Source organism: Bos javanicus, chromosome 3 (assembly GCF_032452875.1).
Source record: "Bos javanicus breed banteng chromosome 3, ARS-OSU_banteng_1.0, whole genome shotgun sequence".
NCBI lineage: Eukaryota > Metazoa > Chordata > Mammalia > Artiodactyla > Bovidae > Bos > Bos javanicus.
Window position 1 is genome coordinate 93,632,105 of NC_083870.1, and position 14,123 is coordinate 93,646,227.

General features: G+C 47.6%; 1 protein-coding gene across 1 annotated transcript; it reads left to right on the forward strand.

The window, feature by feature from the left end:
* Nucleotides 1-6,803: 6,803 nt before the first annotated feature.
* LOC133244580 (enoyl-CoA hydratase domain-containing protein 2, mitochondrial-like) lies at nt 6,804-8,706 on the forward strand. The gene is made up of 3 exons (XM_061411950.1): nt 6,804-7,027; nt 7,097-7,184; nt 7,778-8,706. Exons 1-3 carry the CDS (start codon nt 6,977-6,979, stop codon nt 8,125-8,127), a joined length of 489 nt encoding a protein of 162 aa, XP_061267934.1. The 5' UTR covers nt 6,804-6,976; the 3' UTR covers nt 8,128-8,706.
* Nucleotides 8,707-14,123: the final 5,417 nt, after the last annotated feature.

The window sequence follows — 14,123 nt, forward strand, 5'->3', positions numbered from 1 at the left end:
CTAGCACCCTGCTGTTGCATACACTTCCCTATGTGCATCCCCCACTTTTGATGGACATGAAGGGGCTTCTGGCCTCCCACTACATCACTTGGTGAGAATTCTCTGGCCATGTGGGATGGCTAGCGTTAGAGAATACCCCCCTTGCTCTCATGTTCAGTTCACTGCCAAACTGGCAACAGTGTTTGGCTTGAAATAGCTATAACTATTCTCCCAGGTTTATGGTCAATAAAACAAGGACAGAGAGTTTAAGCAAATTGAACCAGGTCTGATTTTAAAACCTGTCTTCTCAACTATTAATGGTCATCACATTCTTCTAGTAATTCAGTGATTACTAGTAATTCTAGTAAATCACTAGAATTCTAGTAATTTTATAGCCCACCAGCCTCCTCTGTCCATGGGTTTTCCAGGCAAGAATACTGGAGTGGGTTGCCACGCCCTCCTCCAGGGGATCTTCCCAACACAGGGATCGAACTAAAGTCTCCCACATTGCAGGCAGATTCTTTATTGTCTGAGCCACCGGGGAAGCCCCTGAACCACAAGGGAAGCTCTTTAAGGAGACTGAGCACCAAAGAATTGTTTCTTTCTAACTGTGGTGCTGGAGAAGGCTCTTGAGAGTCCCTTGGACAGCAAAGAGCTCAAAAGAGTCAATCTTAAAGGAAATCAACCCTGAATATTCATTGGAAGGACTGATGCTGAATCTGAAGCTCCAATACTTCGGCCACCTGATGTGAAGACCTGACTCATTGGAAAAGACCCTGATCTGGGAAAGATTGAGGGCAGGAGGAGAAGGGGGTGACAGAGGATGAAATGGTTGGATGCCAAGATCGACTCAAAGGACATAAATTTGAGCAAACGTAGGAGATAGTGACGGAGAAGGCAATGGCACCCCACTCCAGTACTCTTGCCTGGAAAATCCCATGGACGGAGGAGCCTGGTGGGCTGCAGTCCATGGGGTCGCGAAGAGTCGGACACGACTGAGTGACTTCACTTTCCCTTTTCACTTTCATGCATTGGAGAAGGAAATGGCAACCCACTCCAGTGTTCTTGCCTGGAGAATCCCAGGAACGGGGGAGCCTGGTGGGCTGCCGTCTATGGGGTCACACAGAGTCGGACACGACTGAATCGACTTAGCAGCAGCAGCAGCAGGAGATAGTGAAAGATAGGGAAACCTGGAGTGCTGCAGGCAGTGGGGTCACAAAGGGTCAGAAACGACTGAGCCACTGAACAACAACAATAAGCGTCAGGAGATTAAGCTTCTGCCCCTGCCAGAGGGCATATAGAATGTCCTAGAGGGAAGGAGATAAGGAAACCAAGAAGAGGCAGTGGAGGAGGCATGAGGAGGAGACCCACACCCAGGAGAACCATCCCACCATCCTCCTACAAGTCACCAGTTCTGTCTTCCACTTGGCGTGACAGCACCAGAGCATTGTCACATTGTGCCTGTTGTCTTTGAAAATGAGATTAGCCCGTTAACCACTCCTCACTCTTACGGCTTTACTCCAGCTCCTTAGCTGAATATTCAAGGTTCTCCACCACAACCTGACCATGTCACCTTATCTCTCCTACCATGCGTGGGTTTGTTCATTTTAAGCCATACCACTTAAGTGTTTTCTTCTAACTATGCCCCTGACTTGGGTCCTCTCCTCCCTCTCTACCTTTGTAAACCACTTAGGAATTGCACCCTCTTCAACCCACTCCAGTATTCTTGCCTAAAGAATCCTGTGGACAGAGGAGCCTGGTGGGCTGCTGTCCATAGGGTCGCATAGAGTCAGACATGACTGAAGTGACTTAGCATGCATGCATGCACTGGAGAAGGAAATGGCAACCCACTCCAGTGTTCTTGCCTGGAGAATCCTAGGGATGGAAGAGCCTGGTGGGCTGACGCCTATGGGGTCGCACAGAGTTGGACAGCACTGAAGCGACTTAGCAGCAGCATATCCCACCCTTGTCCTTTTACATTCCTTCTGTCTGGACTTGTCTTCCTCATCACTTGTTAACTCTGAGAGTGAGGATTGCTAGCTGGGTCCACCTAGTAACTTTGGCACGTTCTCTTCTTTTCTGAGCTTCAGTTTCCCCCTCTATGTATTAAGGGATTATTAAGGCTTCCCACACAGCTCAGTGGTAAAAGAATCTGCCAATGCAGGAGACACAAGAGACTTGGGTTTGATCCCTGGGTCAGGAAGATCCCCTGGAGAAGGGAATGGCAACACCCCTCCAGTGTTCTTGCCTTGAGAATCCCATGGACAGAGGAGCCTTGCAGGCTACAGTCCATAGGGATGACAAAGAGTCAGACACTACTGAGCAACTGAGCACACATACCCACACGACCTTCCAGTGGTTTCTATCGACTCCAACCCACATCACTGTGTGATCCAGAACCAGACAGATGTGACTCTAGGTCTTCTGCTAAGCAAATCAAACCATCACGGGAGTCTGATAGGAGTAGAGAGGGTGCAATGCAAACCCATCATTATTACTGGGGTCCAGCAAGGGCAATGTTCCCAGAATAGGGTGTCAACTAAGAAGTCAGGGACCACGGCTGGGTCCTCTATTTCTCCGGGGCCTGGCATGTGGTAGTTCCAGCTGAACATTGTCAGGTGAATGAATGAAAGCCAAAGACACCCTGTCTGGCCCCTTAGGTCTCCCAGCTTAGAGCTCACACCTCATATTGGGTCCTAGACTTTCACCAACTTCTGTGCATTTTCCCTGCTCAAAGCGCCCACAGACTCTAGTTATACACTTATGGACATTATCTCTTAATCTTCATTACAACCTTTTTAGTATTTATATTTATAGATCAGGAAAGTGAAGGTCAGAACGATAAAGTAACTTGTCCAAGGCCATGGAGCTGGGATGTGACTGAGCTGTGACTTCAGCCGAGCACCATATTTGCATTCTGCAAGAGGGAGCTAGAGATGAAATATGGGAGGGAGTTAGCCAGAGAAAAAGGAAAGACAGAACAGGAAAGTGAAGAGGAGAGAGGAAAGTTCCTGTCAACCCCAGGATGTCATGATTATGTTTGTTTTCTATTGCCACATAACAAATTACCACAGATTCTGTTGCTTAAAATAGCGTACATTTATTATCTCATAGTTTTCATAGGTTAGAAGTCCAGGCATGATTTTGCTGGGTTCTCTGCTTCAAAGTACCCACAAACTCCCTTCTCAGGGTTTTAGCAGGCTGCAGTCCTGAAGTTGGCAGGGACTATGGTCTCTCATTATGGGCTTCAACAGGGAGTTGAAGCCAAGAGAATTCTATACAAACAGACAAGTGTGTTGAAATAGACAAGTGTGAACAGACACCAGAAACAGGGCTTCTCTTCTTGTAGACTCCCACACAGTTAACTTTGCCACAGTTGCTGCTCTTCATACAACCCACTGTAAAAGCATGTTGTTTGCTGTTTGTCTGCCCAGTTGTGTCTGACTCTTTGCGACCCCAAGGACGGCAACACACGATGCCTCCCTGTCCCTCACCATCTCCCAGAATTCATATGCGTTGCATGGGTGATGCATCCAGCCACCTCATCCTCTGACATGCTCTTCTTCTGCCCTCAATTTTCCCCAGCATCAGGGACTTTGCCAATGAGTCGGTTGTTCACATCAGGTGACTGTAATACAGAGCTTCAGCTTCAGCATCAGTCCTTCCAATGAGTATTCAGGGTTGATTTCCCTTAAGATTGACTGGTTTGATCTCCTTGCTGTCCAAGGGGCTGTCAGGAGTCTTCTCCAGCACCACAGTTCAAAGGTGTTTGGCACAGTCTTTGGCACTCTGCCTTCTTTACAGTCCAGCTCTAACAACCGTACGTGACCACTGGGAAGACCATAGCCTCGACTATACAGACTTTTTTCAGCAGAGTAATGTCTCTTCTTTTCAACACGCTGCCTAGGTTTGTCATAGCATGTAGGCCGTACCATTCTTGGGGTCTTCATTTCCTTTTGAGGAGTCCTGTGTTACATAAAACTTGAACAAATTCATATGCTTTTCTCCTGTTAATCTGTTTTATGTTGGTTTAATTCTCAGGTGCAGCCAAAAAACATTCAAGGCCCAGCAATATAAACCCTATAGTACCCGCTCTGCTGCACTCAGGGCCCTCATCTGTGCCACTCCCTCTCTGAAATAGGCTTTTCCCTACCAACACACACACACACACTTTTGTCTGGCTAACTCCTATTTATTCCTCAGCTCTCAGCTGAAAGGTCACTTCTTCCCCCAGGAGGTCACTGCTGATCTTCTACACTAGGGCTCCCCTCTGCTCACTCTAAACCCCCATCCTCCTGTCTTTTTTTCCCCCATGTACTCGTCACAAATAGTAATTACTTGTTGATAAATGTCGATCTCCTTTGTTAGACTTTTAGGATCTAAGAGGACAGGGACTGAGTCTGCTCTAGTCTCTGACATCAGTGTTTAGTACAGAGGCCAGTGTGTGTTAAATATAAAACTGTACCAACGACTGAATAAAGAGATCTTGGATTGACCTTTCAGGAACTTCAACTACTTGAGTAGTCTCATAGAGAAGAGACTTGTGGTAGCCAAGGGGAAGGAAAGGTTGGGGAAGAATGCATTAAGAGTTTGGGGTTAGCAGATGCAAACTATTATATCTAGAATGGATAAACAAGGTCCTACTGTGTAACACAGGGAACTATATTCAATATCTTGTGATAAAGCATAATGGACAAGAATAGGAAAAGGAATATATATGTATATAACTCAATCACTTTGCTGTACAATAGAAATTAACACATTCAATAAGATACAATTTTTCAAATGGAATAGTCTCTTACCTATAGTATCTTTCCCACAATGCTGCTGCTGCTGCTAAGTCACTTCAGTCGTGTCCGACTCTGTGCGACCCCATAGACCGTAGCCCATCAGGCTCCCCCGTCCCTGGGATTCTCCAGGCAAGAACACTGGAGTGGGTTGCCATTTCCTTCTCCATTGCATGAAAGTGAAAAGTGAAAGGAAGTCGCTTAGTTGTGTACGACTCATAGTGACCCCATGGACTGCAGCCTACCAAGCTCATCCATTCATGGGATTTTCCAGGCAAGAGTACTGGAGTGGGGTGCCATTTCGTTCTCCGCTTTCCCACTATACCTCACTCTGAAAATGAAAATTTTTACCTATTATAGATATATGTTGAATAAATGAATTAAGAATTTTTAAATTGGGTAGAAGAAAACCTAGAAAAGAAGTGCAGGGCATCATCTGAGACGTAGGAAAGCCAGGAAAAGGTGGAGCCACAGACAAGTACATGTTGTTATGCATCTGTCAAAACCCATAGCATATGCAACCGAGAGTGAACCCTAATGTAAACCGTGGAAGTCAGGTGATAATGACATATGTATGGAGGTTAATCTTTGGTAACAAATGTCCCACTCTGGTGGGAAGCCATGCCTGTGCAGTGGCTAGAGGATTTATGGGACTCTCCATACTTTCTCAGTCATGTCTGACTCCTCTCAATCCCACAGACTGTAGCCTGCCAGGCTCCTCTGTCCGTGGAATTCTCCAGGCAAGAATACTGGAGTGGGTTGCCACTTCCTTCTTCAGGGGATCTTCCAAACCCAGGGATTGAACCCGGGTCTTCTGCATTGCAGGCATATTCTTTATCCTCTGAGCCATCAGGGAAGCACTTTCTACTCCATTTTCCTGTGAACCTAAAACTGTTCTGAAAAAAAAAAAACTGTCTACTAAAAAAACAAAAAAGGCCACAGCAGAAAATGTTCAAGGAGGAGCAGGTGTTTGGTCAGGAGAGTTAATTGTTGCTGAGCCTGGGACAAAGATGGAAATATGTCCCTCGGTTAGTGATATGATTACACTGGTTACACTGGTCTCACTTAGGTGAGAGCAGTTTCTGCCAAGTGATGGGGTGGGAGCTAGACTGGAGAAGACTTATGAGAATGGAAGGCAAGAAAATTATTAACTGAAAATGGAAAAGCCTTTCAAGAAGTTTCACTGGTGCTCATGAAAGAATATCACATGAGTAGGGCAAAGGATATTCTCTTGCCAAAGAGGACAGAATGTGAATGTGCTCAAGCCTCTGGATTAGCTGCTAAATTCCTATGACAGAGGCATCTGCTCGCTTGTCCCATGAGTGTGCAATCAGTAAATTCCATGCTGCAGGAAATCTTACAGGTCAAATGCCCCACATTCTTTTTTTCTCTTTGGCTGTGCCAGTCTTAGCTGCAGTATTTGTGATCTTAGTTGCAGCATGTGGGATCTAGTTCCCTGACCAGGGATTGAACACAGGCTTCCTGCATTAAGGGAGTCTTAGCCACTGGACCATCAGGGAAGTCCTGCCCCAGGTTCTTTAATAAATAACTTTTGAGGGAAAGACAGGGCTAGAAGCAGAAGCTGAGGGTTTTTAACAAGCTTTTAAGAGTTTTTTTTTTTTTAATTAGCAAGTCTGAACTATAATGTCTAGAGAAGAATATTTTTGTGATAAAATTGTTAAGAAATGCAGGAAAGTCATCACCATAAAAAGTCAGGAGGAAAAAGAAAGTCATGAGAGTTGTTACTTTTAAGGGGTAGGTGGGAGCAGTGAATGAGTCAGGGCACACGAGATTTCTGGGTGGTGGTGTTATCATAACTCATTCAGCTCGAGAGGAAGAAGTCTGGCTGTAGAGAAAAGAATCACATGGAGAGAGATACATGAAATTGAAGAAGGGTTGTGTAGGTGTGTGTGTGGGTCTCACAATGGCAGAAGCAGGCAGGAATCACTGGGGCAGTCATTCTCGTCCCTCTCCCCATGGTGCTCTGAGGTTCTCAAGCCATTCCACTTCTGTGAGGCAGAAAGGGCAAGGGTTATTCTCCCAATTTTATGGGTGGAAAAACTGAGGCCTGAGTGTGTGTGACTTGCCCCAGGTCACACTGCTCATCAAGGGTAGAGGCTGCCCAGATCCCAGGCCCCAGCCCAGGAGTGAGCAGGGCAGCTGGCTCACCCAACGCTGCCCTGTCCCCTGCAGGAATTGCTGAGATTCTGATGAACAGACCCAGTGCCCGCAATGCCCTGGGGAACGTCTTCATCAGTCAGGTGAGTAAGGGCGGGCACCAGGGTGGGAGGGGCTGAGCTGGGAGGTATCTGATCTGGTCTCCTCTGCAGCTGCTGGAAGCTCTGGCCGAGCTTCGGGAGGACCGTCAAGTGCGTGTCCTGATCTTCAGGAGTGGAGTGAAGGGTGTGTTCTGTGCAGGTGGGTTTCCTTCCTTGCCCCCAACCCGGGGCTCAGCAGGGCTCCCACCAGCCTGCATGCAGGGGATACTTAGGTCATTTCTAGCACAGGACTCAGGGCTTCCCAAGTGACGCTATTGCTAATGAACCCGCTTGGTGACACAGGAGACACAGGTTCGACCCTGTGTTGGGTACATCCCCTGGAGGAGAAAATTGCAACCCACTCCAATATTCTTGCCTGCAGAATCCCTATTGACAGAGGAGCCTGGCGAGCTACAGTCTATAGGGTCGCAAAGAGTCAGACATGACTGAAGCGACTTAGCACACAGCACAGGACTCATTCCCATTTAAAGATATGCACTCAGAGGTGAAACTCCTTGCTTAGAGCAACACAGCTAGTGAGAATTCGGTTAGAACTTGACCTTTCTGACCCCCAAATCCTTGTTCTTTCTGTTCTGACACTGCATTGAGGAAATGAGAAAACGGAGTCCAACGACACTCACCAGGTCTGTGGCCAAGATAGGACTGACTTACTGCCCCTTTGCCCACTACAAGATTTCAGTCCCTGTCAACGAAACTCTTCCATGTCTCTGTACCATTTGGTCCTCAAAACAGGGCAAGCACTACGCACTTCCTTTCTGAGACGAGAAATGCTGCATCCCAGGCCCACTACAAGAAGCAAGCGAATGAGAGTTGAGCTAAGAACTGACTCTGCGGTGGCTCTGGAGGGGACACGGGAGAGACAGGAAGAGGCTGCAGAGGGCGAGGGTGGGAAGCGAGTGATTCTTAGGCAGTTTCAAAGGCATGTGGCTCAGTCCCCAGGCCTCAACTGTCAGGATCCCCGTGAGCAGCCTGGGGCGGGAGGTGGCAAGAGAAGTATGTGGACCAGTCTGCCTGACCCCACTGCCCTGATCGAGGCCCTCCTCCTACTCCGGCCTCTTCCTTTGGCTTCCCCCATGATCTGACGTCTTCCATCACGGTCACTTCATGACTGTTAGCCCCGCTCCTCACCCCTCCAGCGAAGGACAGGAAAGCAGGGGGCGTGCAGGAGGTCTGAATCTGCCCCTGATTTGCTCTGGAATCCTGGGCTAGTCCCTGTCTCTCTCTGCGCCTCAGTTTCCCCATCTGTCACTGAGGGGCTAGGACTAATCAGACTCCCAAAGGCTCTCCCAACTGACTTTCCCATAATCTAGGACTTGCAGAGAGTACATTCACCCCCTATTCATGACTCAGGCTCCGGCTGTCTGGCCTTCAGTGAACCTCCACTGTCACTACTCTCACCAAGGACCCTGCCCCCCCCATAACACTGTCCCTGCACTCACTCCTCAACCAAGCCCTTCTTTTAAAAAATAATTATACCTGCTGTATGCCAATTATTTCTCAATAAAACAGGAAAAAATAATAAAATTTTATTACTATGTAATGTATTTTTTGAGTTGTCACAAATATATACATTACAGAAAATTTATATTTTAATCACTTGTAAGTGTAAAATTCACTGGTATTAAGTACATTCACCAGAGACTGCAATGGCACCCCACTCCAGTACTCTTGCCTGGAAAATCCCATGGACGGAGGGACCTGGTAGGCTACAGTCCATGGAGTCACTGAGGGTCGGACAAGACTGAGCGACATCACTTTCACTTTTCACTTCCATGCATTGGAGAAGGAAATGGCAACCCACTCCAGTGTTCTTGCCTGGAGAATCCCAGGGACGGTGGAGCCTGGTGGACTGCCATCTGTGGGGTCGCACGGAGTCGGACAGGACTAAAGCGACTTGGCAGCAGCAGCAGCAAGTACATTCACAACGTTATTCAATAATCACCACTATCCATTTCAAAAACTATTTCATCATCTCAATAAACTGTATACTCATTAAGCAATTCCTCCCCATTTCCCTAACACCCACAGTAACCTTCATTCTACTCTCTATCTTTACGAATTTGTCTACTCTATTTCATACAAGTAGAATCATACATTTGTCCTTTCATGGCTAGCTTATTTCACTTAGCATCATGTATTTCATGTTCATCCATGTTGTAGCATATTGCAGAATTTCTATCCTTTTTAAAAATGAATAATATTCCTTTTCACATATATATTCCACATTTTTTTAATCCATCTGTTGATGGACTTGGGTGATTCCCACATTTTGGCTGTTGTGATTAATACTGCTATGAACATTGGTGTGCAGGTATCTGCTTGAGTCCTTGCTTTCAATTCTTTGGGGTATATACTTAGGAGTAAAGTGGCTGGACCACATAGTAATCCTATGTTGAACTTTGGGAGGAAGCACCAAAATATTTTTCACGGCAGCTGTATCATTTGAGATTCCTACCAGCAGTACATCAGAGTTCTCCACACCAATGTCAACACTTTTTTTGTTTGTTGTTTATAATAACCATCTGAATGGGTAAAAAGCAGTATCCTATTGTGGTTTTTCTTTGCATTTCCCCAATGATGCTGAACACACTTTCCAGTGCTTACTGCCTTATCTTCTTTTTTAAATATTTATTTGGCTGCACTGGGTCTTAGTTGAGGGACGCAGAATCTTCAAACTTCACTGTGACATGCCACCTCTTAGTTCTGGCATGAGCGCTCTAGTTCCCCAATTAGGGATCAAACTTGGGCCACCTGCAATAGAAAGCCAGAATCTTAGCAACTGGACTAGCAGGGAAATCCCACTGGCTTATTTTCCTTGGAGAAATGTCTATTCAAGTCCTTTGTGAGGTTTTTTTTTTTTTTTGACCATTCTGCACAGCTTGCATGATCTTAGTTCCCCAACCAGGGATCAAACCGTGTCCCTTGATGTGTGGAGTCTTAAACCACTGGACTACCAGGGAAGTCCTTTGTATTTGGTTGTAGGAAATCTTTATACAGCCTAGATATCAGTTCCTTACCAGATGTATGATTTGCCAGTATTTCCTTCCATTCATGGGTTGTCTTTGCTCTCTTGATAGTGTCTTTTGACGCATTAGTTTTTAATTGTGATGAAATCCAATTCACCTTTTTGTTGTTGTTGTGTCTCTCTTTTTTTGACCACCCTCCTCCCTCCCTGGTTTCCCTGACGAGTTTTCTTGGTGTTTCTCTTTCCTCTCTGGCTGCTTCTCTTCAGGTTTCCATTGCTGGATCCTTTGACAGCCTGGGATTCAGAGCCTCACCCAATCTACCATACTCTAAAGACAGAATGGTTTTTGTTGTGAGCTCTGTGGAGAGACAGATGATTCTCCCAGGGAGAGGAGGTAGGGACAAGGAATTCTACAAGGAGGAGGGTGCCACGAGGGTCCAAAGGGCACTGGCTCCCCAGCATTAGTGCCCTGCTAGTTCTGACGCCCAGCCTCTGTGCCCTCAGCGTACAAGCCTGGCCATGCCAGAGTCAACTTTCAGCAAGTATACTTGCAGGCTTTGACAAATGCTTGTTCCTTTTTCTGGAATATCCCTCCTAGGCCATCTGAACTGCTTATGCATTCTTCAAGACCACAAGTGCCTCCTCCTCCAGGAAGCCATCCCTGGCCCATCATCCAAGCTTCCCTTCTCAGATCACTGATCACCCTGGGTCATCATCACCTGTTTGCCCGTTGGCCTTCCCCATGTCAGATTCAATTCTGTTCCCAACACACAGAATGAGAAGGGAGAGCAAAAAGGCGGGTCCCAGGGAGGCCCACAGAAAGGTGGGCATGACTAGGCATCACCCTGCCCACCCATCTCCCCACTCCTATTCCCCAGCAGATCCCACAACTTGCCCCAGTGGGAAAACTGACTGCTAAGATAACCTAGCTGAGGTATCAGGTAAGGTCCCCAAACTTGGGACCAATGAAGCCTTCTATCACAACCAGCTAGACCGTCTCCTACCCTGAGACACTGTCCTGGTCCTACCAGGGCCTCACAGGCTGAGCCCTCCTTTGTCTCCACAGCAGCATTCCCTGCACCCACCATTGCAGCTATGGATGGGTTTGCCTTGGGTGGAGGCCTGGAACTTGCCCTGGCCTGTGACCTCCGAGTGGCAGGTACTGGGTACAGGGAGAGGGGTGGAAGGGTGGGAGGGAAGAGCGAATGAAACGAGATAATTCTGGGGATTCTGCAGTCAGCCACTGCTCTCAGCTTTCCAACAAACCCCAGAACTAAAGGCAAAGTGGGAGCCAAGGAATTCAGGCAGTATGGGTTCCCCACCCACCGCCCAGCCCCTGACTGCTACAGGACTCGTCCCTTCTCAGAGTCAGCTGCCCTCAGCTCAGGACTGTTTGTACCAACCCCAGGACAACCGCTGACACAGCTAGAAAGAACACAGAGAGCGAAGGTTGGGGACAAAGGTATCTATTCAGTCTTCCAGTTCTGTCCAAGCCAGCTGTATCGATCATATTGTGAACAAAGGTGAGCCATGAGGGCAGTCTATGCCCAGTTAATCACAAGCATGACTGGGCAGGAACAGTGCCCTACAGTAGCTCTATCAGAATCCACAGAGGTTTGTATTAATAGTTCAAAGAAATTGAACTTCGAAATGTGGAGGGCAGGGAGGATGAAGATAATTGATTGCTTTTAACCTTGCTGACTTGGTGGTTAGGTGTGCCCTTTTTAGAGGAGATCAGAGAAGATCTGAGTGCCATAATGGTGCCACACTTTCTCCTGCCACCAAGCAAGAACTGTTCATCTTTTTTTTAACATGTAGCCCCAGGCATAGAGGGACTTTATATCCATATGATGCATAACAAAGGGAAGACATCAAATACCAGGTCAGGTCATAGCACCAACTCTGGTCCCCACCTGCCCATGTTTAGGAAAGCTAACCTGAAGGGGTTGGTGGGTAGAAGGTGAATGTAAACTCCTCCCTCCCACACTGCATGGTTCACAGGGACCGTGTTGAGGGACTTCAGGAGAAGCCTGTGGGGTGGGACACTCAAGGAGGGCCTGTCATAGGAAGTACAACTGCGAAAGGAGGATGTGGATCAGCATACAGGAAAATTTCAGGCTGACAAAAAGCTGGGAGAAAAATTGGTGGAAGCAGGAGTCACTGACACTCTAGGCCAGACCTGAGCTAAGGATGCATGAGACAGAGAATCCATTAACTTACAAATAGGTACTGGGCACCATCCAGGAACCCCTCCTTGTTCCAAGCACCATGACCTCACTTGATCCTAAACAGCTCTATAAAGCAGGTAAAAGAGAGGTTATCAATTTTTTTCCCCATCCATGAGGCTCAGAAAGGCTAAGAGAGTTGCTCAGTGAGTTGTGGAGGTAGGGTGAGTGCTGGGACTCCTGACTTCCAGGCTAGGGCTCTTCCAAAGGCAGCTACTGGAGAAGTCTGGCTGTGGCCACACCATGAGGGAAATGATCAGCTGGAGGGGTGAGCAGAGTCAGCAGACAGTGTCTCCTCTCCTCAGGGATTAGACAGGGTGGGGGCTTCACTCTGTTTTGTCTAAGCAGTTTCCTCGGCTGTCACGGGACTGATCGAGACCACCCGAGGACTCCTCCCAGGAGCAGGTAATCTCAACACACACCATCCATTCTTCTCTACTTGTTCAACTCCACTCTATCCAGCATAATTCCCTACTTTCCTCTTTTGCCCTATGTTCTGGGGTCTCCCCTGCCAGCCTAACCCAATCTCGTCCTCTGAGAGGTCTTGGCTGACTCCCAGCCAGGGCCTCCTCTGGGCCCCCACATTCCATGAGGATTCACCATCCCTACTCCATCCTGGCAGGAGGGACTCAGAGGCTGCCTCGATGCCTGGGGGTGGCCCTGGCGAAGGAGCTCATCTTCACAGGCCGATGACTGAGTGGGGCGCAGGCCCAGGCTCTGGGGCTGGTGAACCACGCTGTGGCCAAAAAGGAGGACGGCAACACCGGCCCAGGAGATCCTGCCCCAGGTACGACTGCCGCTCAGCACGGGTGGGCCTGTGCCACTGGGGATCACAGGTGGGGAGGCCAAGAGACAAGCGTGTCTCATGCAATCACACAAGATCCATTTTCCCAGATTTATAAAAGTAACCATCTTTGGCAGTTTTGCCTCCATTCAGCCATCTAGTAAAATAATATTAAATCAGATTTTAAGTTAAAATGAAAATTGAGTTCCGAGGGGCTGGGATCAATTAAGCTTGAAAATCCTCAGAACAGGCCATAAAACTGAACTTCCTGGGATGATGCAAATGATCTCTATCTGTGCCATCCACTAAGGCACCCACTGCTGCTGCTGCTGCTGCTAAGTCACTTCAGTCGTGTCTGATTCTGTGCAACCCCATAGATGGCAGCCCACCAGGCTCCCCCATCCCTGGGATTCTCTGGGCAAGAACACTGGAGTGGGTTGCCATTTCCTTCTCCAATGCGTGAAAGTGAAAAGTGAAAGGGAAGCCACTCAGTCATCCAACTCTTCGCGACCCCATGAACTAGCCACATGTTTTGACGCTATGTCTGACTCTGTGTGACCCCACAGACTGTAGCCCAGCAGACTCCTCTTGTCCATGGTATTTTACAGGCAAATATACTAGAGTGGGCTACCATTTCCTTCTTCAGGGGATCTTCCCAACCCAGGGACTGAACCTGAGGCTCCTGCTTACCAAGCAGTTTTTTACCCTTGAGCTATCTGGGAAGCCCCGCTAGCCACATTACTTAAAGTCTTAATTTCTCAATTACACTTCCCATATTTTAATCCTAATAGACACATTTGGCTGTTGGCTATTGTACTGGACAGTAAAGCATGAATGTGTTCCAAAATTGAAAATGCAAGATTCTTTAAAGCAGATAAAGAACTACCAGCCCATCTTTCAACCATACTACGTGGTGGAAAAGCACTTGAAATACATGATGTAGGACATGTGTTATGCTATGCTAACTCACTTCAGTTGTGTCTGACTCTGTGCGACTCCATAGACGGCAGCCCACCAGGCTCCCCCGTCCCTGGGATTCTCCAGGCAAGAACACTGGAGTAGGTTGCATTTCCTTCTCCAATGCACGAAAGTGAAAAGTGAAAG